Here is a 25,437-nt window from a genome sequence, read left to right as displayed (position 1 = left end):
CTGAGCAGAGATCGCGGCGTTTTTTTCTCGTCAGAGCAGAAATCTTCCGGTTTACCGTAGCGTGTGTAATGTGTAGTGTATACTTTATTTTGTATACCTCAGCGGTATACATGTGCAGGTTAAACTGCGCAGGTATATCGTAACATGTATACCCGGTGTAAGTAACTATTTGTGATAAGTGAGTAACTAGGCGAAATTACCACATCACATGTGTATTAGTATGAAATATGTAACAAATTCGAATTACTAAATCCTATTCCAAATAAATAGGTAAAACTGGTGTCTAGGCCATGTGCTGGCTTTCTCCGATGTGGCAACTTCTCACGGTATTCCTTCGCAGTGTGCTTGAAAATACAAATCGAAGATTGGCTACCAACTATTAGTAAAAATACATGCTATCCTATCAAATATATCTCCACTTACCCTTCGAGCGTACAAGACGTAACCAAAATTTACTTTCCGTTTACACAAGATACTGATCCAGCTTCAAATGCAGACCTAGCATAGTTTATAGACAGACAATATTCCATTTAAAAAGAAAACTCTTAATAATTTTTTTCAGTTTGTAGACTACTATCTATTTAGTGTTAGTTTTCATTCCTACAAAGTTTTGCTTTTGCTGGTGGAGGTGAATACCATTTTCCTAATTCAAGAGAATTGAAAAAAATACAAATATATCAGGAATCAAACCCAGGTCTTTTGGATTCATGCCAAGCGTCTTACCAACTCGGAAATAAATGCTGTAAGTGACCGTGCTAATTTTTCAACAAAATGACTGATGATTTGTCTGTATGTAGTGTACGCATTTTGCATCATAATATAAATATTATTAATAATCGAAAACGACTGATGTTTATTATATAGGATGTAAAAATTTTGTACACAAACACAAATAATAAAAAGCATTTACTTAATTTGACAATCTTTATTACTATATATTATAAATGCGAAAGTAAGCATGTTTGTTTGTTACGCTTTCACGGTAAAACTAGCGAATGGTTTTTAACGAAACTATACAGCAATATAGCTTATACATCAGAATAACACATGAGCTATAAATTATAAAGATAGATAAATAAAAAAAAAAATTTTTATTAATTTAATTTGACATTACCATAAATTACAGATTTCTGTAAAAATAGTCAATATAAAATATTTCACGGCCATCTTTTCTGATATACTTAATGAATAATTACGACTATTATACATTTAAAAAAATAGAAAACCATACATATATTTTACCTGTGTAAAACAATCCTTACCATAATTTCGAGTGTTATAGAAAGGGGATAAGCGAGAACAATCTTTATCAATCTTTACTTTTAAACCCAGCGAAGCGGGTGGGTATCACTCTAGTAAATAATATATCTGAAAATTTTTTCATATTTTTGATATCAATGCTAGGAATAAGGTATGAAGAAAAGCCCCCATTCAAATGTTTTTATTCGTATCTAATATTGATGTCGAAACATGAAAACTCAAATTTCGATACGCAACGAATTAAGGCAATTTAAAATGTCAGTAGTTAGATATCTTATTTTATGTTGAACATAAAACCAAACTTTTTTAACCACAAAATTACATCCGTTAAATTATTATATTGTTATAAGTTAATAATACAAAGCGGTCCAAAAATTCTGAAGCCATAATTTAAAATTTACTTAAGATTACAAAACACTTTCTCTTGCTTATATCATTGTTTTAGAAATAAATATATAATAAAACAAGTGAAAAAAACAATTGACTGAGTTAATTGTTAAAATACCCTGTATAGAAAGTGTTGAATATCAGTGTTTGTATTATTTTTTTTAAAAACCATTACAATTATTATGCCATTTGTTGTGGATTTCGAAAAGTATTTTCTAGAATTTTTTTTCCATTTAACAAGAATCTTTCACAAGACCACTAGTTGAAGCTAACTGAAAATTTTCAACTCTATATCTTTTATAGTTTTGGAGAAAATGGACACCAAAGTTTTGTCCTAATTTACGCCGTTGCCGGCAAACAGTGATGTTTACGAAAAAATTTTTAATCAAAAATTGTTCATTTTTTTATAATGAACATTTTTTACACAGAAACTTTTGCTTTATCTCTAACGTATTACAAGATGGTTCCTACGTGCCCAAGATCCAATTGATCTATGTTGCTCTTCCACGAACTTTTTACTTCCTGAGCACGCTATAAAAATTTCGGATTGATATCTTTTTTCGTTTTTGAATTATCGTGTTCGCGGACGGACGTACGAAAATGCATTAACTAGGCGATTTTATTAACACCTATAACAAAATTCATTTCGTATTATCAATATTTCTAAGCGTTACAAACTTGGGACTAAACTTAGTATACCTTGATATATATTTCATATGTACAGGGTAAAAGTATACACTGTAGATTTGGAACAGAGTGCGTGTTTTATATTGTATCGTCTGTATAATGTTCATTTTTATGAATGCATATACCTCGACCTACCTATGAAGTTCATTGGCCTCCATTTTGAAGGTAAAATGGAAATTTAGTATGAGATCAGATAATCAATTTTATGTTTGTTTTTTTTAATAATATGTATGAATGATACAGGTCAAATTTTATACAAAAATATTCAAAACTTTCCGTCAATAATAATTTCCTTTTTTAATAATTTATTAATTTACTACGTCATCATTATTTTTCATATTTATAATCATTCTAGGTAATTATTACGCAGACAGAAATAATGTACGATAATAGATATGTTGACAAAATTTTTGTTTATCACTTCAGGTGACTAAAAGTAAAGTTGATTTTTAACCGACTTCAAACAAAAACGGAGGACGTTATCAATTCGTGTGTATTTTTTTTTATGTTTGTTGCCTCAGAACCTTTGACTGGGTGAACCGATATTGATGATTCTTTATCTATTTGAAAGCTGGTGCTTCCCGTGTGGTCCCATTTTGGTAAAGTTCTGACAACGGCATCCATGAGAAAACCATAAAAGTCTTAAACTTGCATTAAGTTTGCACGACAAGAGGGCGAATAACTCAATATCACGCCAACCGATTTCGATAATTCTTTTTAAGTGACAAATTAGTGTATTTTAGATTCACTAAAAATCACAAAATAAAAAAAAAAACTTTTAACAAAAAGAAAACCGACTTCAAAATATAAATTTTTCCAAAACAAATTAATATGCACTAAAAAGTAAAAAAATAACGAGAAAATAATGTAGTTAAAATTATTGTTATTTTTGGAGTCGGTGTCAGCCAAGGAAACAACTCTGACAGAACAGTTTTCTACATTAGCTTGGCTGACACCGACTCCAAAAATAACAATAATTTTAACTACATTATATTATCGTTATTTATTTACTTTTTAGTGCATATTAATTTGTTTTGGAAAAATTTATATTTTGAAGTCGGTTTTCTTTTTGTTAAAAGTTTTTTTTTATTGAAACTATTTATACAGTGTGTCGCATTTAAGATGAAGACATCCTCACACTTTCGTCGCTTATAGGAATATCGATTTAACAGAAACCTGAACTTTAAACTCAGCCTACTACAAATTGACAAATAGGGCAAATTCTTAAAATTTTGCCTAGCGCCAGAGATGGTTAGAGATATCGAAATAAGAATATAGTTTAAAAAACTAAAAAACAAGCTTATTGCTTGTTCTAAGCATATATGTATAGTATGGTTATCGGTAGTATAAATGTATATAACTGATGATGTCCTATGCATGGGTATGATATTAGAGAGTTACATGCAAACATACTATCACCCATTTAGAATTGGATGCTAAAAACATATCAATTGTTACTTTTACGTTTTTGCAATCTAAAATTTCGGACTCTTGGGTTCGACTTTGGCTTTCGATCAAAATATGTATATGGCAAAATTAGTTTCAAAGCTTGTGTGCATTACAAAAAACATACCGACAAATATAGTTTTTACACCATGTATATATGAAATATATCAAGGTTTACTAAGTTTAATTCCAAATTTGTAACCGTTTTAAGGTGTTCATAAAATCTCCTAAAGATTCAATTTCCGGTTGTTGTCTGTTCGTCTCTTCATACGTCTGTCAACACGATAACTCAAAAACGAAAAACGTTATCAAGCTAAAATTTTTATTTCACTTTCAATTTTCGTTGGTTAAAAATGCTTCAATAATAATTATAATATAAATAAATCATAAAAAAGTACACGAACAGGCCCGCAAATTCCCGAACATATTATTTTTTTGCTTACATCTATAGTCTCGTGTTAAGAGAAATTCTCACAATAGGGAATAATCCTGATGTCGAATTGGCCATATTACCCATCAATTGTAAAACTAGACTTGATACTATGACAAAATTTAAATAGACTAAAAAATGAAGAAGTTATAAGTAATCAAAGATTGCATTCAAAAGGTGTCCATCTCCTTTTAACAAAAAACAAAGTTTTATATGTAACCTCTATGGCCCACGTATGACGTCACTAGTGGGTATATTCCTCTTTGTTTAATTAATAGTTTTAAACGTTCATATCGTGTATCCTAGTTAAGATTTTTTAAAACCAACTTCACTTTTCTATTCGTGAAGTAAGAATTCTTCATCTGAAAAAATCTTAAAAAATTCATAATTAGAAAATAAATAAAATTTAATCAAGATAGGAACAGTTTCAACCACATATACCAAATAGACCGTGGAGCTGTGAATGCTCATAACGCGAGGGCTGACGGACTAAAAGCCATCATGGAGGCCAAAGTGCTTTTCGTTTTGATGAACTTAAGTTAGTAAGATTTTGATCTTGGTGCTGATCACTAAATGAATTTACTTTGCTACACAGTACATCCTTTTTGTTCAAACTTAGCCGAGAAAGCAAGCATTGCCGAATCTACTAGTCCTACATAAAATCATCAATGTTGATACCCAAATCTGACATTAAGTTTACCTAGACTGTTTGTAGACTATCATACAGAAACTAGTAATCCCACTTGATAACTTTTATACATAATGTTGACACCCTTGATTAAATCAGATGAATGTTTTTAATATAAAACATGTATCAGCTAACCTTGCAGTTTACCACTATCAATTATAACCAAGATTTATTTAAATTGGAAAAAAACGGTAAAGTTCGAGTCGGACTCGCACACGAAGTGTTCCGTAGCATCGTACAAGATATAACATTATAAAGGTATTTCGATACCAAAAAGAATTGAAATTGATCTAAAGAATTTAAAATGTTATTTAGCAATTAATCATCCTTTTATACGCGTCTTTTGTGAAAAATTCATATCGATTTTTTGTACGGTTTAGGAGAAATTACCTATCAAAGTTAGTGCTTTTACCAAAAAAAGTTTTTTAAGTTCTTTAAATAGCATTGTATTGCTTAAATAAATCTGTCAACATCATACGATTACCATCATATATTGTCCATCTGTCTATATTGTGTATCAGCATATTTCATAGTCACAGCATATAGAATAAATTCAACATCGTTGTCGCTTATACAACTCGATTCAAGATTAGGCTAAATATTCGTCAAAAACTAATCTTTTTTTATTGCTTTTTCTAAAACTAAACGGTCAATTACATCCTAGTAAGGCTCAAAAAATCCCTAATTTGTTTATTTACATATAAAGTGTGTCGCTTTTAAGATGAAGACACCCTCATATTTTCGTCATTTATAAGAATATCGATTCGAAAGTTCATAGATACAGGGTGATGGGTCACATTTTTTAAAGATATCGAAAAAATTATTTAATAAAGTTGCCGATACCGATTTTCATGACAAAATTCGCAATTTTTATTTATTTATTTATTTTTTTTCTTCTAATAATTATTACAAGTTTATTGAAATATTTGAATATATAACACTATTAAATTATCAATTTGTCCAGTTTTTACATTTCATATCACACTAGTTATATAAAAGTTTATTTTTTAATTTTATAACTAGTGTGCTATGGATTGTAAAAACTGGACAAATTGATAATTTGTGTTACGTTTTTAACTATTGCAATATGAAAAAATTAAAAATGCGAATTTTGTCATGAAAATCGGTATATGGGTATAAAAAAACATAAGCTAAGCTATTTTTTCGAATAGTTTTTTGTTTTTTTTTTTAAATACCTCTAACCATCTCTGACACTAAAATTTCAAGTCGATATTCCTATAAATATCAAATAAAAGAGTGTATCTTAAATGCGAACTAAAAATGTTCGAAAATGTCTTCGAAATGGTATGAATTCCTATCCTTTATATGCTAAATATCCATTCCTAGACGCATCTCGATAGAAAAACCTTAAATACTTTTCTAAAAGAAAAACTTAGTTCGGAACCCTAACTCGTACCTGTTCGGTTCTTTGTTATAGCGGCAATAGCAATACACGTACACACTCAAAATTTCAATTGTCTAACTGTAACGGTTGATGAAATACAGTCCGCTAACAGGCAGACAGGCGGACAGCGGAGTCTTAGCTACAGGGTCCCGTTGGTACGTAACCCTAAAGTTTAAATTTAAAAAAATAAACTTCTCATTTCTTAGATATCTTAAAAGAATTTTAAAGAAATTAAAAAAAAAAAAAAAAAAAACAGAACCTTAAAGTAGCAAGGAACCTTGTACTTTGACATTGAAATAAATGAATGATGGAATGGTGATTATTAAAGTAGGTAATATGCCTTGTATGTAATATTACTCCGTTGGTTTTAGACAAAGCATTGTTGATTTTCAGAAGTAAAAATAAAAGAGCAAACCCGTGAGTGACATTGGTGTAGCTTTTAGGTTGTATAACAAAAATTTGAATATACGCACACAAAAGTTTAATTTCAAAAACTATACACTTTAGGGTAAAAATATTTCTGGCCAAAGTTGCAAATGCAAAGGGTGCTTTATTTTTTGAGTTAACATATGCTTGAAACTTGCCAAATAACTTTTAAATGAAAAAATTATTTGAAACTTCCTTCTGCTTTAATTTAATTATTTCTAAATATAATATTAAAAAATATGTAACGCCAGGAACGGGGTTTTACAAATGTGACTACCTGTAACAAACGAAAGACTTAAGCTTAAGAGGTGTCGTTAAATTCGACTTAATAGGGTTTTCTACAATGTTTGAAAAAGTATTTCAAAATGTTGATTTATAAATTAAAATTTAAACCGTTTTTATTATGTCAAAAACGTATCAGTCATTTTGGTTGGAAAGCCATCAACAAATTAGTAATCAATGCATATTATTTTTGCTTGTATGATGTCACATCAAGGCGGCTCATGTTTTAGGTGACGTGATATACAGATTAAAAATTACGACTTGTAATTTTAATATAATAAAATAAAAATGTGCTTTTATGATTCTAAATCATTTAACATGAAAGTACATATTTACAAGTTATTTTCACTAACGAAAGTGTCACTATTGTGAGAGTGACACTTTTTGACGCCAAATTATATATCTCCAAAAAAAAATTTCTTCTCAAAGCTCAAAAAAGTAAATTTAAAAAATCCAAAAAACCTGACCTGAGCGTAAACAGTGTAACAGCGTAAACTTTAAATAAAAACTGAAAAAAAAACAAGTCGATAGCGGCTTTAAGAATCGGGAGACATTAAAATTCGAAAGAGCTCTTATCTTTCCAATAATAAAAAAAAGTGATCCTGACTGTTAAAGTCATGGAATTTTTTTTACGCAGTCGAATTTTATTTGTTCGTAAATAACATTGCTTTTTTACACCTAAAACCAATGGAGTATTCAGTACATGTCTAATACCTTAGAGCTACTATATTTCATACGCGTGTGTTGATTTAAAAATAACATTGTGTTTATACTCCTTGATAATACTTATTTATATTTAAATAACAATATTTTTGTATGCATTTTTATTCATTCGCCGCTGGTTAATTACATTGCCATTGTAATGGAATAATTGATTGGTATTTTCTCTTTATCAGGAGTTTATTTATCATTTGTGTGGAAACAATAGTCTAGGATGATAGATCCGGCAAAATCCGTCATTCTGCATAAATAATTTACAAATGAAAAGTTCTTGCAGGATCTCGTTTAAAAAATGCTCCTGAATGTAAAAGTGCAGATTGCCCGTGGGTTACTCGGTAGGACAATGTTAAAACTAATTTTTTTTTTCAACAAATAAATAATATTGACCGAATCGTTTAAGAAAAAATATGATCATATAATTGGGGTGAAAATTTAAAAAGAATGTTCTTCATTTTTCTCTAAACTTTCCAGTTTTCGAATCAAAAATATAAAAAATATGAAAAAAATAAATTTTTAAGGTTTCTATTCCTCAAAAAGTGTATACAAAAAATCTTTATATATTATAAATGCGAAAGTAAGGATGTTTGTTTGTTTGTTTGTTACGCTTTCACGCTAAAACTAGCAAATGGTTTTTAATGAAACTGCACAGCAATATAGCTGATATATCAGAATAACACATGAACTATAATTTATAAAGATATTATTTAAAAAAATTAATTAATTTAATTTAATTTGACATTTATCATTTTTAAAATTTTTACAGAAATCTTTAATTTATGGTCAAAATCATGATTATTGATGGAGCAGATTTATGCTCATCATTTTGAACCATAAATTAAATAATTCTGTAAAAATTTTAAATAGTAAATGTCAAACAAATCATGGCCAACTTTTCTGATATACTTAATGAATTAGGACTATTTTACATTTAACAAAATTGAAAACTGTGAACATCAAGAGAGGTGGAGGCTATAAAGCGGTGTTTTTTACTTTTAAGTCCAGTGAAACGGGCGGGTATCAAGCTGGTATTAATTTATAAAAAACCTCATTGTAACAAATTGCTTGGTATAACAAATATTTTCTCATTCCTTCAGCTTTGTTATATATAGAGGTTGCACTTACTTTTCTATCGTCCCTATATAGCGAGGAAATATTTTAATCTCAATTACTTCATATTTTGCGGAAATAAAATAAATAATGTTTTATATGGAATTTAAAATACATTATCTTGACAATAATTTAGTTTGTTAATAAATATTTCTCAACAATTATAGCAATACTGAATATAGTCTAGTCGACAAGTTCAAATTGGTGAAATATAAAAATACCTACTGAACGTAAAATGATGTCTAGAAAAATGTGCCCGAGTACATAAAAAATTGCAAATTATAATCAATTAAAAATGACAAAAGGAGGTATTTCGTTTTTCGTCAATATTTCATAAAATATTTAAGAAAGATTCTTAAAGAAAAGGAAATTTCCAATGAAAAACTCCCACCCCCGGAAGTCTACATTTTTTATAAATATCTACGTCTTTTTTAGTCATTTTTAGATTGTTCTATCCTCAAAAATAAGTGTCTCACACTAAATAATTTTGTTAAGGTATTCAATATTAATTTAAAAATTTAAAAAAATTACTGTGTATTCTGAACAATCTAAAGAATTTATTATCATTGAAAATTTATCGTAAAGTTAATTTTTCAACAAGTTAGACAATTGTTTATTCAGAAAATTTTTTGGAATTTTATTTTTATTGTGAACTAAAAAAAATGTTTGATAATTGACGTAAAATTTTTTTTGATTCGTGGAACCATTCTTATATTTGTATATGTATACTTAACAATATCACGTCAAAAGAGTTAAAAGAATTTTAATACTTTGTTTATAATAATTTTAAGTTAACAAAAAAGATATATAAAATACAACGTATTAAAATTTTTTAAACTTTTGACGTGATCTCTTTAACTAAGAGTGAGTTTAGCATATATATAGTTGGCTCCACGAAGCCAACAAATTTTACGTTAATTATTTAAACTTTTTTTTTTCTTTACAATGAAAACGAAAATTTCAGAAAATTTTCTGAATAAGCAATTGTCTAATATTGTAATACTCGTTTTTCACGGTATTACAATAATCTAAAAATATTTTCCTGTGTTAAATTAAAACATATTACTCCTGTGTTAAATTAAAACCTGTGTTATTTTTGGAGTGGGATTTTTTTATTGGAAATTTCCTTTTCTTTACGAATCATTTTTTTTTTTAATTTTAAATATTAATACTTTAGAAAATATTGGCAAAAAATGAAATAAATTTCTTCTCATTTTTAATTGTTTATAACTTTTGCAATTTTCTATGTACTGAAAAACATTTCCCGCACATTTTTCTAGGCATTATTCCGAATCCAAAGAGCTATCGCACGTATTTTTACGACCAGCATTTCTTTATTTAACCAATTTGAACTTGATGGCTTAGCAACTAATGCTATAGCTAATTATTACATGAACGACATAAGATGTGTTATCCTGAGTTCGCTACAACCAGAATTTGAACCAATGTATGTTCTTACTGTGCTAAACGCCTTTGCTGACACGGCCATTCTCTCTTTATCTTAACATCTAAAAACAGATACGAATTACCCAAAAACTTGGTTCATTAGCTTTTAGTAACTGGATGACCAAGCTTTACTCGTTATTTATTTTTTAATTGAAACCTAGCTACATTCACCCCCGAAATCCCCTGCATAATAAATGTCATGAAAATCGTTGGAGCCGTTTCCGAGATTAAAGTTTCCAAAAAACAACGACGTTTTCTTAAAATGAAACCTAGCTAGATCGATTTTTCGACCTAAAAGCCCCTGCATACTAATCGTGTAACATCGTCATCTACTGAAACCTATCTTTAATGTTTCAGTGTCGGTAAAGCAGTTAATTGCTTCCAATTTAAAAAAAATCGCCAATAGATGGCAGTAAAAGTCACATTTTGCCGTCTATATTTTAGTTTTTCCTGAAAACACGGATAAAACGCTATTTTTTTAAAAATGAAACAAACCATTTGCCAATCTTTACCCAAACTTTTTGAGTATTTTCTCCTACTGCACTTGGATCACAAATTTACATTGACGAAGGACCTAACCTGTCAAACAAATGACCTGTAATCATACAGATAAATTTCACCTTTTCCCAATAATCATTTCCTATTTATTTATTTTCCCATTTATTTACAGATGTGATAAAGTGTAGAAGATGTATTCATGCAGCATTTTGGTTATATCGAGAAAGCCTCATAAAAAATCTGTCAACATACTTGAAAAGCTTATATAACACAAATGATATCCTATGTTTTAAGCCTAGAGATCAACAATGCTCTTATCCGATGCGGAAAAAAATTAGAAATGATCGTAAAAAGACTTTATTCATATAATTATATTTTTTTTAAATTCAATTATCAAAGGTCTTTTATTATAATAACAAAAATTTAAATAAATTTGCAAGTAATAATTTTTTTGTTTACATGGAATTAATTCATGATAACATAACTTATGTTCTTTTTGTACAAAAGTGTATACACTAAATCAAAAATAACAAGCATAATTGGTTATACTTTGTTACTAAATTTATTCTTATTTTTATTTTACAGTTTCAAATACAATGCTGTCCGATATGGATACGTTGCCCTCGATTAAATTGGGGGATTTTATATTAAGATTCGAAATTGACCCTCCAACATCAGAAATGTTAGAAGTAGCACGAAAAGAATTACGCGAAACACCAGAAGTATCTGAAAAGGCTGTGAAAGAACTACGAGAATTATTAAAAGGTTTGTGAATTTTTTTTTTTTAATTATTATAAATTATTTAATTAATTTATTAGTAGGAAAGCTGTTCGTAACCAACCCTGCAAAATCCAAAATCTAAAAATTGAGCAAATTACGTCGAACATTTTTTTAATGTATCTTTTTTTTTCAAATATGAATTGTAGTATCCTAGTAGTTCGGGAAGTAGCGTTGAAAATACAAAAGTCATAGAATGCCGGCTGATGTTGACACCAATAGTTGATCTTATATGCCTAATAAGTGAATTGACCTTCAACTGCTTAAGTAGCGGTGGATGTGTGTGTGGTAAAGAAAAAATTGCGAAAGTAATAAAAAATAAAGTAATAATATGGCAATCGATCGAAAAAGATGACAATCGATCGGCGTAAAATCACCACCTAAATTGCAACGCTACCTCCCAGGCTATAGGTTAGGTTAGGCTATAGAGCCCGTTGTGATACCATATATGTGGTTTACCACCTTTTCCACCAGCACATCACAACTATTAATTAAATTGAATTTTTGTTGTGACGGCGGGAATCGAACCCTCTTCCCTAGGGATACCTAACTATAAGGATCATCTACATTTTTTAACTCCCGAACTAAAAAAGGGGTGTTAAAAGTTTGACCGCCATGTGTTTGTATCTGCGTGTGTGTGTGTCTGTCTGTGGCATCGTAGCGCCTAAACGGATAAACCGATTTTGATTTTTTTGGTTTGTTGGAAAGGTAATTTAATAAAAAATGTTCTTAGCTACGTCGCCAAGTGCGATTTTAGAGTTTCGTACCCGAAAAAACTAAAAAATTGACGATGATCTTTAAAATCAAGTCAATTTGGAAAAAGCTTTACGGAAAAAGGTAATTTAATGGAGTATATTCTTAGATGTGTTTTAAGTACTAAGGTTCCGCACTCGAAAAGTTTTTCGTGATTTTTTAAAATTTTGTAAATTTTTTTGTTTAATGTATGCATATTTCACTTTCAAACATGCATTTTGAGACTGCAATCAAGTTTATCAACAAAAATTTGAGGTGTAATGTTGTTCTGAAAAAAAAATGTACTTGGAAATGTAATTTTGTTTATGATATTCGCTAAACTGACCCAATTTACAAAATAAATACAAAAGGCAGAACAAAAATTCCAACTCATTGGAGAGATCGCAGCATTAGATTTTTAATACCAAAATATCCAATTTATAATTTTATATTATGTATATGAAATATATTAAGGTATTTTAAGTTTAGTCCCAAGTTTGTAACGCTTAAAAATATTGATACTACTAACAAAATTTTGGTATAGTTGTTCACATAGTACATTTCCGTTTCTATTTTCGTCTGTCTGTCTGTCAACACGATAACTCAAAAACGAAAAGATTTTCAGTTTGATATCAAACTGAATTTTGTATAGCGTTTTAAGGATTTAAAAAGTGAGACTAAGCTTGTAAATGAGCAACTTAGGTCAAGGTCGTAGGACCCATCTTGTGAACCGTTAGAGATAGAACAAAATGTTAAATGTAAGAAATGTTCCTTATATTTCTTTGTAAATGTCATTGTTTTCCTGTGAGGGAGCATGTTTGGACACAAATTTGGTATCCATTTTCTCCAAAACTATAAAAGATAGAGAGTTGAAAATTTGTAGGCATTCAAAACTAGAACAAATGAAAACACAGGACGCCATAAATTTGTTTGTTAAACCTCTCTAATTTTATAAAGATAATGCAAGAAATTAACCCAGTCAATTGTTTATTTTCATGTGTTTTCTTTTAAATTTTAATTTTAGCAAATTTTTTGGTGTGAATATTATACTTGTTGAATTTTCTTAGTTTTTTTTAAACTATAATTTATTTAATTAATATATTATATGACGTTATAATTCAATATTCAATTATAAAACTATAAAATGATTTTAATTTCATTCATATTATTTTAATGTTTCCTGCGAAATGTAAACGTAATGACTCTCTAGAATAAATTAGAATTGGTAAACAAAATAATTTGCAATTAAAAAGAATAAAAAATATATTAAATTGTAATTCATACATGGTTCTATAATGGAATAGTTTATTTATAGATATCAAAACACGTGTTATATGAAACTAATTACATCTTAATTACCTAATTATTAGTTATCTTTTTTGTATTTAAGACGTCAATAATTCCTTTTTTCATCATATACATTTCAATTTTAAACTTAATTACCACCATATTTGTTAACTTTTTTTTTTTGAAACAAGACATTCTTTTTTCAGCTGTTTGCTTTGATTTTTCGATGTCTGTATAATGATTCAAATAAAGTTTTATGTATTTACCACCTATGTAGTAATTTTATGCTTTGCTTATATGAAAAACTAGCCGTGATTATTAATGCTATTTGCTTCCATATCAAACAAAATTAAACCAAAAAAACTTTTTTGGAATGAAATATCGGAAAGGTTCTGAATTTAATGCCAAAGAATTGAGAATATAAGCAACGGTCCAATAAATTTTAGAATTGTTGAATTTTCTTACTCATTTCAAATTTTCGAAAGTCACACATCACAATTGACAACTTGAGAAATTTAAAACATACCTCATGTCATGGAAAATTTATACGCCAGTCGAATTCTATATTAAAATCGAAAAGCGATGAAAAGCTACTTTTATGGTACGTTATTTGGACCCCTTAGGGGAGTGAGAAACTATGTTTTGCAAGCTTTTCTTGCTTGCAAAACATAGTTTCTCACTCCCCTAAGGGGTCCAAATAACATACCAAACAAGCAGTTCTACAGCGCTAATAAAAACTATTAGAAGGTGCTGTGGGCTAGCATCAATATTCTTAAGCGTTACAAACTTGGGACTAAATTAAGTATACCTTGATATATTTCATACATGGTATAAAAAACTTTTGCTTAGTCCGATATTTTGGGAAATATTGGCTAAAATGTATTGTTTAGACATAGATTGTTTAGAAAATTGTTTTTAAAAATACTATCAACTTATGTTTAAAATCAGTCATCATAAATAATACAATAATTAAAACTTTTACATGAATTCAATAAATTTAACAAATCAGGAAATTAATGTCTAATCTCAATCAGGAAAGTTGTAGAATATTGCATCTTATATTAACAGTTATATTCATAAACTACAATAATGTGTGTAAAGTTGCCTATGTATAATCATAAGGAGTTTCAAAATATGATTTTTAACTGTGTACAGAATGGTTTACTATAAAACTCCTATATACAGTATGTCCTCATTTAAAGCGGGAATCTAATTTTATAGTAAAAAAGACAATTTAAACGTTATTTTTTTTCGTAGTATTTACTTCTCCATGTATTAATGAAATAGTCAGTGAATTGAGAGGGAGTTGCAGCTAGAGTTTTCACTTCACGACTTCTAGAATTTAAATTCATCACAGAAATTGGAAAAGTATTTTAGACATTTTTTTTTTTTTTTTGAAAACTGATAATCTGTTTGTTTTATCAAAAACATGATCAAAAGCCAATATATGTTTCTGTATGTTTAAGATAGTTAACTTATAAAACTTTCATACAAAAACGCTCATATCATGAAAACGAAAAACTATACGGAATTGAAATATAAACCAAATTCAAGAAAAAATTTAATGCTTTCTAAAGACTATAATTTAGTTCAAAATTTGTTAAGTTTGGGCAATAAATAAAATAATATTTTTTTATTATTATTTGGGGTAAAAAAAAAAAAACTAATATTTATACAATCATTGCAATTTTAGTTATAGGCCGCTCAAAATAACTGACCAAACATTTCATAGACTTATTCAAAGGAAAAAAAGGAAGGATTCGTCATCTAGTTTAAGACCCTACAAAAGCGCAGTCTTAGAAGTGCTGTGTATGCGATAAGTAACGCTACATATACATAAAAACGATTTTTGGCCAATTTCTCGAAAACCATCAACTTTATGAAAACAAGTTTTAAACAAAAATTATCGGAAATTGTTTTTCCTAAAAAAAAATGTAGAATTAAAAATTGTGATATTTTCTGCCATTTTCCCGAAACTCGGGAAGAACCACCAAATACATATATTTATATGCTAATTAACAATATCTTTTTTTTATATGCTAATTAACAATATCTTTTATTTATATGCTAATTAACAATAAATTTTGCAGAAAAGTTTCCCTTGTTTGCAAAAAGTAAAATGAAAACCCAGATGATTAAATTAAAATGCTTTATGATTTTTAATTTTTTTTTTCTTACTTTACAGAAGAAGAAGATTTATACGTTCCACTAGACAATGATTATTGGTGTATCCGCTTTTTACGTCCTTGCAAATTTTATCCTGAAAGTGCTCGTGATTTAGTAAGTATCTTTTACCTGTATAAATAAATCAATATAAACATTTTCATGTAAAATATAAAATTATATCGACCATATAAATTATTGAATTCTTTAACGAGTAGTTAGACGATTATTAAGTAATGTCGACTCATGTAACAAAAACGATCATCATCTCACCAAAGTAGCAGTTTTACTTTACGGAATCTCGTACTTATATATTTTAAAATAACATGTTTATTTTTCTTCAACCACTTTAAAATTCCTAAAGCAGTTTGCATGAATACAGATTTGATAAAGACGATAGTCTGATTTTCTTGGATATTTTTATTTTCTAAAAGATTTTCCTATAAGAATTTCAAGATTTTATTTTAAAATAAAAATATCCGAAAATTTATATTAGAGTAAAAAGAGCTTATAGATTACGGCCAACGGTAAATTAAATTTTGCATTATTTAGACTTCGAATGATTCTATAAGGTGACTAAAAACTTTAGACTCAAGAAAAAACTGCACTAACAACGTATACATAACATCATGAAATTTTGTATACAATATGTCGACATGACATGACCACGTTAAATCTCATTCTTTAAATTTCTAATGGTCCTATAAGGTAACTAGTATAGACTTTAGACTAAAAAAAACTGCACGAACCTAGTTTCCAATCACGATCTCGGTGAAAGATTCCATCGTCGTACTGGAAACACGTTTCTTTCGAATCCATATCAGTCAGTTGTGACTACGGAAATCTAATGATTATGGTTCAATACCTTGTGAAAGTGGGTCTTGTTTTGTTTTTCGTTGGAAGGAAATTACTTTTATTAATAATAATACAGAAAAATGATCAAATTGCCCATTTCATGCTAACTTTTCAAATAAATCCCGGCTTATTAACTGTATTATAATATAGAATATGCCCTTTCCATGCACTCTCAGTACTCCTGCAATTTATGCATATTAATACATTGTGTCCACAAAACTACCGCATGGGAAGAACAGATCGATATAGAGAATGAAAATCTAAGGAGAAAGTTACATTGTAGTACTTGAATGCGACGAACCAATTAACCAGAAAGGTCTTAATTATTAAACTTTTCCTTTCGGACGTATGCGACAGTTTTGGATGCTCCATATTTAAAATGATTATTAATCGTTATTATATTAATTACAGATTAAACGATATTATTCATTCAAAGTGAAACATGCTAATGTTTATGATGGTTTAATGCCAAGCAAAGAAAAAAATATATTTGAACATAATATACTAACGGTGTTGCCACAACGTGATCAATTTGGACGTCGTATTCTAGTTATTGAACTTGGAAGTAAGTATTTTATACAAATATGAAATAACCAAATTCATTTAAAATATGAACGAAAAATTTAGTAAGATTGCATTAAATCGAAGTCCTCACTAACCAAGAACATATTTATAACAACTTTTGTTTTGGATATTTTTTTAATTCTGAGAGTTTAAAAAATTTGTTTCAACTATTAATTCTCTAAGAGTCAAAAGTGATTCAAATTATTTTAATTAAATATATAGCCATGAACATTTTTCGATAAACAAGCTGTCATAGGCGTGCTTATCAATCAATAAAATTTCATAAAAAATTTGTTTCATCTGGTTATCAGATGGATGAAGGTCGATCTTACACCTTCCTTTGAACTATACCAGTTTTTTCATGTTTACAAGATGAAGAAGGTTGTAGCCTTGGAATCGGAGGTTCACTATCAGTTTTTAATCTCTTACCAGTCAAAATACCGAAAAAAAGTTTGAAATATTTGTTCTCAATAATTTTTATCCTAAAATCATTATTCACAAAATTTTCGCAACTTTTTTCGGACTTCGATTTAAAGCAAATCTTGGTGTATTCTAATACTGAATTAAAGTTTATAAAATAATTATATTGAACACCTTATTTTATTTTAACAGAGAAATGGAAACATAATAAATGTTCACTAGATGAAGTATTTAAAGGATGTGTACTGTTTTTGGAAGCCGCTATGTTAGAACCTGAATCACAAATTTGTGGTGCTGTAGTTATATTCGATATGGATGGTTTGTCACTTCAACAAACATGGCAATTTACACCACCATTTGCTAAGAGAATTGTTGACTGGTTACAGGTAATAATCAATTATTTTAAACGAAAGGACATTTTTAAAGTACAGCACACAAAGCTGAGTATAAGGAGGCTTCAATGGCGTCAAAAAACAGCAATTGCTAAAATAAGATCTCACCCTCCCTAGCCAGCCATTCAAAATAATTTAAACTTTTATATTATCATAATTTTTTGTATTTGTCTATAAACAAATCTCAAGAATGTACTAGATTACAAGCCCATGCTAAAATTTTTCGGGTGTAATGACTCACCAGGCATCATGTTGAAAAAGATACTTCTATATTTAAAAGTAAGTTTAAACACCATATGGAGTCAATTTTGCGCGGTACAAGTGAGAATATGAATGTAACCACCCATTGTTGACTTACCCCTGCACCAGCAAATATGTACGGCGTTGCTGGATACTAACTCTGCGTAAGTATTTGAAGCGAATTATATAAATGCCGTACAGAAATTAAACCGGTAACCTCGGTACCGAATACTTATGCCGAGTTAGTATCCAGCAACGCCGTACATATTTACTAGTGCAGGAATGATACACCAAAGCGTGTGACATTCATATTCTCATCTGTACTCACATGAACTGCGCAAAACTGACGATATGGTGCTTAAACTTACTTTTTCATATAGTAGTATCTTTTTAACAAGATTCCTGGTGGATCATTCCAGAAAAATTTTAGATTGGGCTTTTAGTCTATAAATACCTTCTAAATTCGTATAATTTTAAAATTGATCTTAAAGTAAAACTTTTGAAATAAATTTTTTTTTATATTTTAGGATAGTGTACCGTTACGTATCAAAAATATTCATATTGTAAATCAACCTTACGTGTTCAACATGGTATTCCAATTATTCAAACCATTCTTACGTGAAAAACTAAAGAGTCGTATTATATTCCATGGAACCGATCGTAAATCATTACACAAATATTTAAGTCCAAAATGTTTACCAGAAGTATATGGAGGAAATTTGGATATACCTCGTGTCAATGGTAGTCAGTGGTATGAATTATTGTTAATGTGTGATAAAGAATATGAAGGTAAGCAAAACTATTAACGCCATTTTCAAAACTCTCATTAGGCAAAAATATAGGGGGAAGTTTTTGAATAAGTTCAAGAAAATTATTTTACATTATTGAATAATTCAAAGGGTGTCTTATTTATAAGTTGATATATGCTTGAAACTTGAAAAATAATTTTTAACAATAAAAATGCTTCAAGCGAAAAATGTTGGGTGTGTAGGTGCACATTTTTAAATATCTCTATTAAAACTTGAGTTATTTCAACCGAACGCGTAAGTAAATAGTTTAGGAGATATGACCGTATAAACAATTAATTTGTTTATAACAATCCCCCCCCCACTCCGAGCGATAAGCAAGTCGAAAATTTGTATTCAGCGGGTCAAAATACGTCTAAATACACTCCTTGTTCGGTGGGATCTGTAAATGCATACGAACCCACTCAGCGCCTACATTATCAGTAGTGGCTTGCGATCCATGTATTTTTATATATTTTTTTTAAACATTACGGGCTACTGATAAAAATAATCATTATCTTCTTGTTAAAGCTATTCAATTAATTATTAAAATATGATAATTCAATGTGTAATTTGTTTATTTACCAAATTTTTATCGATTTATTAATTACTGTTGAATCAATAAATATTTACTTTAATAATAAAAAACAAAACAACTTTAAAACTACAAGATAACGATTATCTATTATAGGGCAGTGTGCAGTACCAGGGATAATCAACTTATTAATAATTATCAAAGATAATAAGTGAAAAATCTAAGATATTTCGAAATAATTTTGATTTTCAACCAATTTCCTAGATCAATTTATTATAAATACGTATTTCGACCACCAAGTAGTCATCATCAGTATGAATTATCTAATCGTAATTACTCTCATAAATAGCATATGATACTCGTAGCTAATGGTGTAACGGTCTGCACACTGGTGTTTTGGTGTCCGCACAATTTATACTTTTCCAAGTATCTAACAAATTGTGACGTCCACCAATCAGCTTCGATCAGCTGATTAGTGTTTGGCCAATGAGCGTGATCTTTTTAAACCAATAATATTCGAGTATTTATCACCCGATTTTTGCACTGCCGAGATATTAGTGGTTTAAATTAAAATGGATCCGGGGTATTACAACTTACCTTGCCTACTTAAATTTTGATACCAAACAGAGAATGTCAAGGTATTATTTATTTAAATTTATCATTTTTCTACTTTTTAATTAAAAATTATAAATTTAATTATACACTTTTCCAATTAATTGAATAATGAAATTATTTATATCACATTCTTTTGCGTTTTTGTGCAAGTGTAGATTCAGAGGGGGGCAATTTGTTAACTTGCAGACAGAAAGATCATTAAGGTATTTGTTTTCTCACTTATACCTCTTAGGGTAGGTAATATAATTATGTTAAATTTCATACATTTAGTGATAATTATTGTTAATTATCTCAAGAACTAAAAACAGAAATGTTTTTGTAAATGGGTACAATTGATTATTTATAAAGCTTAAATAAATACTGTGGTAATAACTTCGTTTTTCAAGATCAGGAATGACTTCTTATTTTGGCTGGTCTTTCCCTATTATGTGAATAATAATTGACTTACAATTTTTGGATTAATTGAACAATTTTAACGATTTTGTTTTTGTTTTCAGCCATTAATAAATATGGATACAAGAAGAAAATTGCCGATTGAACAAGAAGTATAAATGAAATTCATCGATATTACTATGAATAACAAACATTATTTAAAAATTGTATATTTTTTATTGACCTTAAGACATTTTGTGTAAACGATCGATATAAAATATTTTTTTAATTTAAATATAAATATCAAATTTTAGTAGTTAACAATTTGGAAAAGACAAAAGAAGTAATCGCTCAAATCTTTTTACACTTATTATAATAATACATAATCTATATTATATGTTGTTACTTAATTCATTTATAGAACTATTTTTTTGATTGTACATTTTTTATTGTTTCTTTTTATATACAAATGATTTTATTTTAAGGGATGATGAATTTTAAAAAGAAATTTTATTTTTATTTGTGTAGAAGATTATTAAATATATTATTTGTTAAATAATTTTTAAGTACAAAACTTCATTATTTAAAAATGTGTTACATAATATGCAACTCCTTTTTTGTTTTCGTTACACAACAAGCTTCAAATGAAAGATGACACACAATGTTCACGTGCTGTTAAGATTGCAATTTCTTTTAAAAATAATAAGAGGGTAATCAATAATTTCGATATTCTGTTTGCAACGATTATCATAAAGGTTTCGAAAAAAGCCATTATAACCACAGCCTTCAGCTCTTCATATCTTTTACAACCAAGATACTTATTCAAGTAAGAGAAATAAATATTTAGGGAATAATATGGTGAAAATGGTTCCAGAAAAAGAAATTTTAACTTATTCATTTTGACCATTGCCACTAAAATTTTGCAATAAGTTCAGAATTGTAAACTTATTTGTCTAATGTTTCCTTGATGAAGATAATCCATAAGTACTATCCCATGTATTCCAAAATTTGACGTCATAAGTAATATTACCAGAAAAATGGAACTGTTGTCATCTTTGTTGGAGACGATCTTTAGTTTCGCTGTTTCTTTATCTCAGATATAAAATGGTGTGCTCCAAAGAGAGTGGATAGAGTAAATCGTAGTATACAAGTTTCAGCGCCTTTACCGAGTAAGGCTTTCAAATATAATAGTTAATAGTCCCCTCTGCAAAGGCCAACAAACTTAATAATTGATTGCCACAAACTCCAGAATTTTGACGTCTATGTTTTCGTTTACAAGTCAAATCGACGATATTATTCATAAAACCACTTAGTTGTTATCGCCCCATGTGATTTTTAATTACTCCAAATTGAACTCCATAGCGTACAGATGGAACTATTAAATTTTCGATAATATGTGGCTATAATTTGTATTATTTACAAATATATCTACGAATTGAAGGAAGGCCACAGACTTCAGAATTCTGACGTCTATGTTTTCGTTTACAAGTCAAATCGGCGATATTATTCATAAAACCACTTAGTTGTTATCGCCCTATGTGATTTTTAATTACTCCAAATTGAACTCCATTGCGTACAGATGGAACTATTAAATTTTCGATAATATGTGGCTCTAATTTGTATTCTTTACCAATATATCTACGAATTGAATGAAGGCTTAAGCCACTCACAATTATATTTCTGCTTTTTCTCTCCCTTATATTCTTTCGTGTGCTCATGTTTCCCCGGATTCAAAAACTGCGTCTTATTGATGTAAAATATTACCAAATACTCGAACTTTTTTATTCAATTGTGAGAAAGTTTTTAGTCCATATGCTCAACAGTCACTTTTTTACATCAATACCAATTTTTTGCATATTTACTCACTAACCGATCAGTTTTGATGGCTGAGAATTTAAATCTATCATACAATTATATTTTTCAGAAATTTATACCTAGATCTATTACAAGAAATTTAAATGAGAGTAGGGCCGAAACTGCAACACAAATTGTTGATGCCCCGGACTCCTCAAACTGAGCAGTCTGGCAAGAGTTAAAATAAGGAAATTATCTAAATCTAATCTAAAAAATTTTCTAAAGACTCAAAAAAACTACCGATCTGGTAGGTACCATTCGCGCACAAACGTAGGAACTTTCCAGTTACAAGTTCCTGAATTTGTAACAAAATATCGCAATCGCATTTGTAAAAGATTGCCAAATTATTATTAATATAAGTTGGTATGAGATGTGAATATAAATTGAAAAATTCTATAATTTGTATCCTAATAACCGGAAGTTGCAACCCGCCAAGTGGCCCGCCAATTTAGACTACTAGATGACAATACTTGTACTTACCATTTTTAAAGGCCAATCAAAATATTTGCTTTTTCAGTAGTTTCAATTTAGACAACCAGGTTACTTACCATTTATAAATACTAAATTATTATCACAAGTTATTTTATTTAACCCCGGGCCTCTTCATTTCAAATCCGCGGACGTTTCTCTTTAAAATAACACCTCTTTAATTTACAAAACAGGCGCAGCGTGGAATTTTTTACTCACGATTTTAATAATATGCGTACTTAATGAGGGTTGGAGGGGTTAACTAAGTAAATTTAACCACATTCATATATAAATTTTGTTGTTGTTGTGTGATATAACGTTTATGTCATAGTTGAAATATTCGATTGTACTGAAAATGAAAATAATCGAAAACATCTTCAATTTTCGATTAATAATGGTTTTATTTATTTATTTTTGATAGCAAAAGTAAAAAAGGAACGTTGTACGGGATATTGCACTCTGTTTATTGTCATTTATTATGTAACGTATTTTTGTTTGGAATTTATTTGTATTATATTCTTTTTATAGTGAATTTTATTGTCTCAAAACATTCCGATGTTAAACAAAAATTTTTAAAAATAAAGGTTTTAATAGTAGTAATATTTGTTTATTTTATACATAATCCAATGAATAATGGTTATACGTAATACAGGGTGTCTACTAGTTGACTAGAAAACCTGGAAATGTCAGGGAATTTTGAGTTACTGGAAAATTCAAGTGAAAATTGAGTATGCCAGAAGTACCCATTGTAAAAAATAAAAAGCTTAAAGAGCTAAATATGTTTAAAGTTAATTTAATATTTAAAGTTAATTGTTGTAATTGCCTTATTAGTCCAAGAGCTGGTGACTCATTTAGAGCACGGATTTGACCCATCTAGTTATGCAGGGTTTATCATGCTATATGACACGGAAGATTATGGCTAAACGGCTTGATTTTAACAAAATTTTCTTTCAAGGCTAGATGGAGGGTTATTAACTGTACATTTAAAATTATTTTCGTAAAATACAGGGTGTTGGAAAAGCGGAATGTATCAAAGTTGTATTTTTTTAAAATAGAATACCCTGTTTTTTATTTCATTTTCAGATTTTACGATCGAAATAAATGTGTTTTTCATGAAGGTTTACCTTACTTAAACTTCACGTTTTTTGGAATATTCTGTTTTTTCTGAAATTATAGTAGCAATTTTAACATATAGTTTCTCAAAGCTTACTTATATCAGTTTTAGAAACCAAAAACTTTGAACCTATTAATCGATTAAGTTTCTTGTCGCAACTGTGAACAATTGAATTACGTATAAGGTTGTCACAAAATTATGACTAAAGAATTAAAAATTTTAAACGATAATAACTCCGTCTGAACAGTTTCATCCTGTACTTACTTTTGACATGAAATAAGATCGGTGGTAATGAATACAAGATCTTTCCTATCTTTCAATAATTTTATCTGTTCTAATTACTGTATTCAGGATCGGCGTATGCGGCACTATTCATTGTTCTGGATTAGAGTTGGCACATCATTTATCCATGGAGATAATAATCGTTTCAGCATAAGCTGCAGTACATGTTCGAAGAATAATCTATGAAGGCCAACAAGACCTTTTTTAATGTTTTTTCCCCCTTTGGAAATGTAGTCGTGTGGACTACAGGGGTCGCACTCACACGACTTCAGTACCACACTGACTATGTACTGCCGATTTATTTATTTTAAAATTAGACCTATTTTACCATTAATTTATGTGAAAATAGACGTGGAACTAGAGTTAACTTTTGGGACACAGGCACTGGAGTTCGCATATTTTTCTACTATTACTTTTTTGCTTTCATCTTATGGGGGCTCTTTTCTTAAAAACTTGTTATTAAAAAGAATTTTATTTAGTTTTAACTTAATTAACTGTGATATATATTTCATATATATAGGGTATTTATGAAATATATCAGAGTGTATTAAGTTTAGTTCCAAGTTTGTGACGCTTAGCAATATTAATGCTAGAAACAAAATTTTGATATAGCTAATCGTAAAATTAACCTAATTAGTCCATTTTCGTCAGTCCATCAATACAATAACTCAAAAAGAAAGAGATACATGCTGATGTTTTTATATCGGGATCAGGATTCAAAAAGTAAGTTTAAGTTCAAAAAGTCGTTTTGGTTTTGGGTCCGTAGAACCCATTTATGGTTTACACATAAGAGATATGGAACAAAGCAAATTAACAATGTAACATTTTGTTTTTTATAAAAAACTTAACAACTTTTATTTGAAAAATTTCTCGTAAATAACTTTGTTTTCCCGTGAGACTCTAAATTAGGGCAAAAATTTAAGTTTCATTGGTTTTAATTTCATACTTAATCCAAATACTAAACCCATTCGATAATATTAAGGGGGTTAAAGGGGTCAACTTTCAAAGGAACTTTTTTTCTTGAAAAATACGTCGGTGCTTTGAACCATTTTTGTGAATCTCTAGAGGGGGGCACCTGCTCCTATCTGCCCCTGTGGCGACGCTCATGCCATGATAATGTCCCTCCTTCACTCAGATTTTTTTTGCATCCGCGGATGAAGATTTTATTTTTTTGGTGTATTTTGTTTTAAATATATCTTT

The 25,437-nt window shown here is 29.0% G+C and overlaps 1 protein-coding gene across 4 annotated transcripts in view; it reads left to right on the top strand.

Moving 5' to 3' along the window:
- LOC123290733 (alpha-tocopherol transfer protein-like) overlaps positions 1 to 23,441 on the top strand; it is a 99,446-nt gene extending 76,005 nt beyond the window's left edge. For all 4 annotated transcript variants that reach the window (XM_044871023.1, XM_044871024.1, XM_044871025.1 and 1 more), the window contains 6 exons: positions 11,368 to 11,547; positions 15,764 to 15,858; positions 17,008 to 17,161; positions 17,773 to 17,966; positions 18,740 to 19,001; positions 20,645 to 23,441. In XM_044871023.1, the coding sequence (XP_044726958.1) occupies positions 11,368 to 11,547; positions 15,764 to 15,858; positions 17,008 to 17,161; positions 17,773 to 17,966; positions 18,740 to 19,001; positions 20,645 to 20,685 (926 nt within the window). In that variant the 3' untranslated portion in view covers positions 20,686 to 23,441. The remainder of the gene's footprint in view (positions 1 to 11,367; positions 11,548 to 15,763; positions 15,859 to 17,007; positions 17,162 to 17,772; positions 17,967 to 18,739; positions 19,002 to 20,644) is intronic.
- The last annotated feature ends 1,996 nt before the right edge of the window (positions 23,442 to 25,437 follow it).

The sequence above is a fragment of the Chrysoperla carnea genome, chromosome 1 (genome assembly GCF_905475395.1).
Source record: "Chrysoperla carnea chromosome 1, inChrCarn1.1, whole genome shotgun sequence".
In the NCBI taxonomy this organism is placed as follows: Eukaryota; Metazoa; Arthropoda; class Insecta; order Neuroptera; family Chrysopidae; genus Chrysoperla; species Chrysoperla carnea.
The sequence above is the reverse complement of the archived record's forward strand: the minus strand, read 5'-3'. Positions and strand labels throughout refer to the sequence as shown.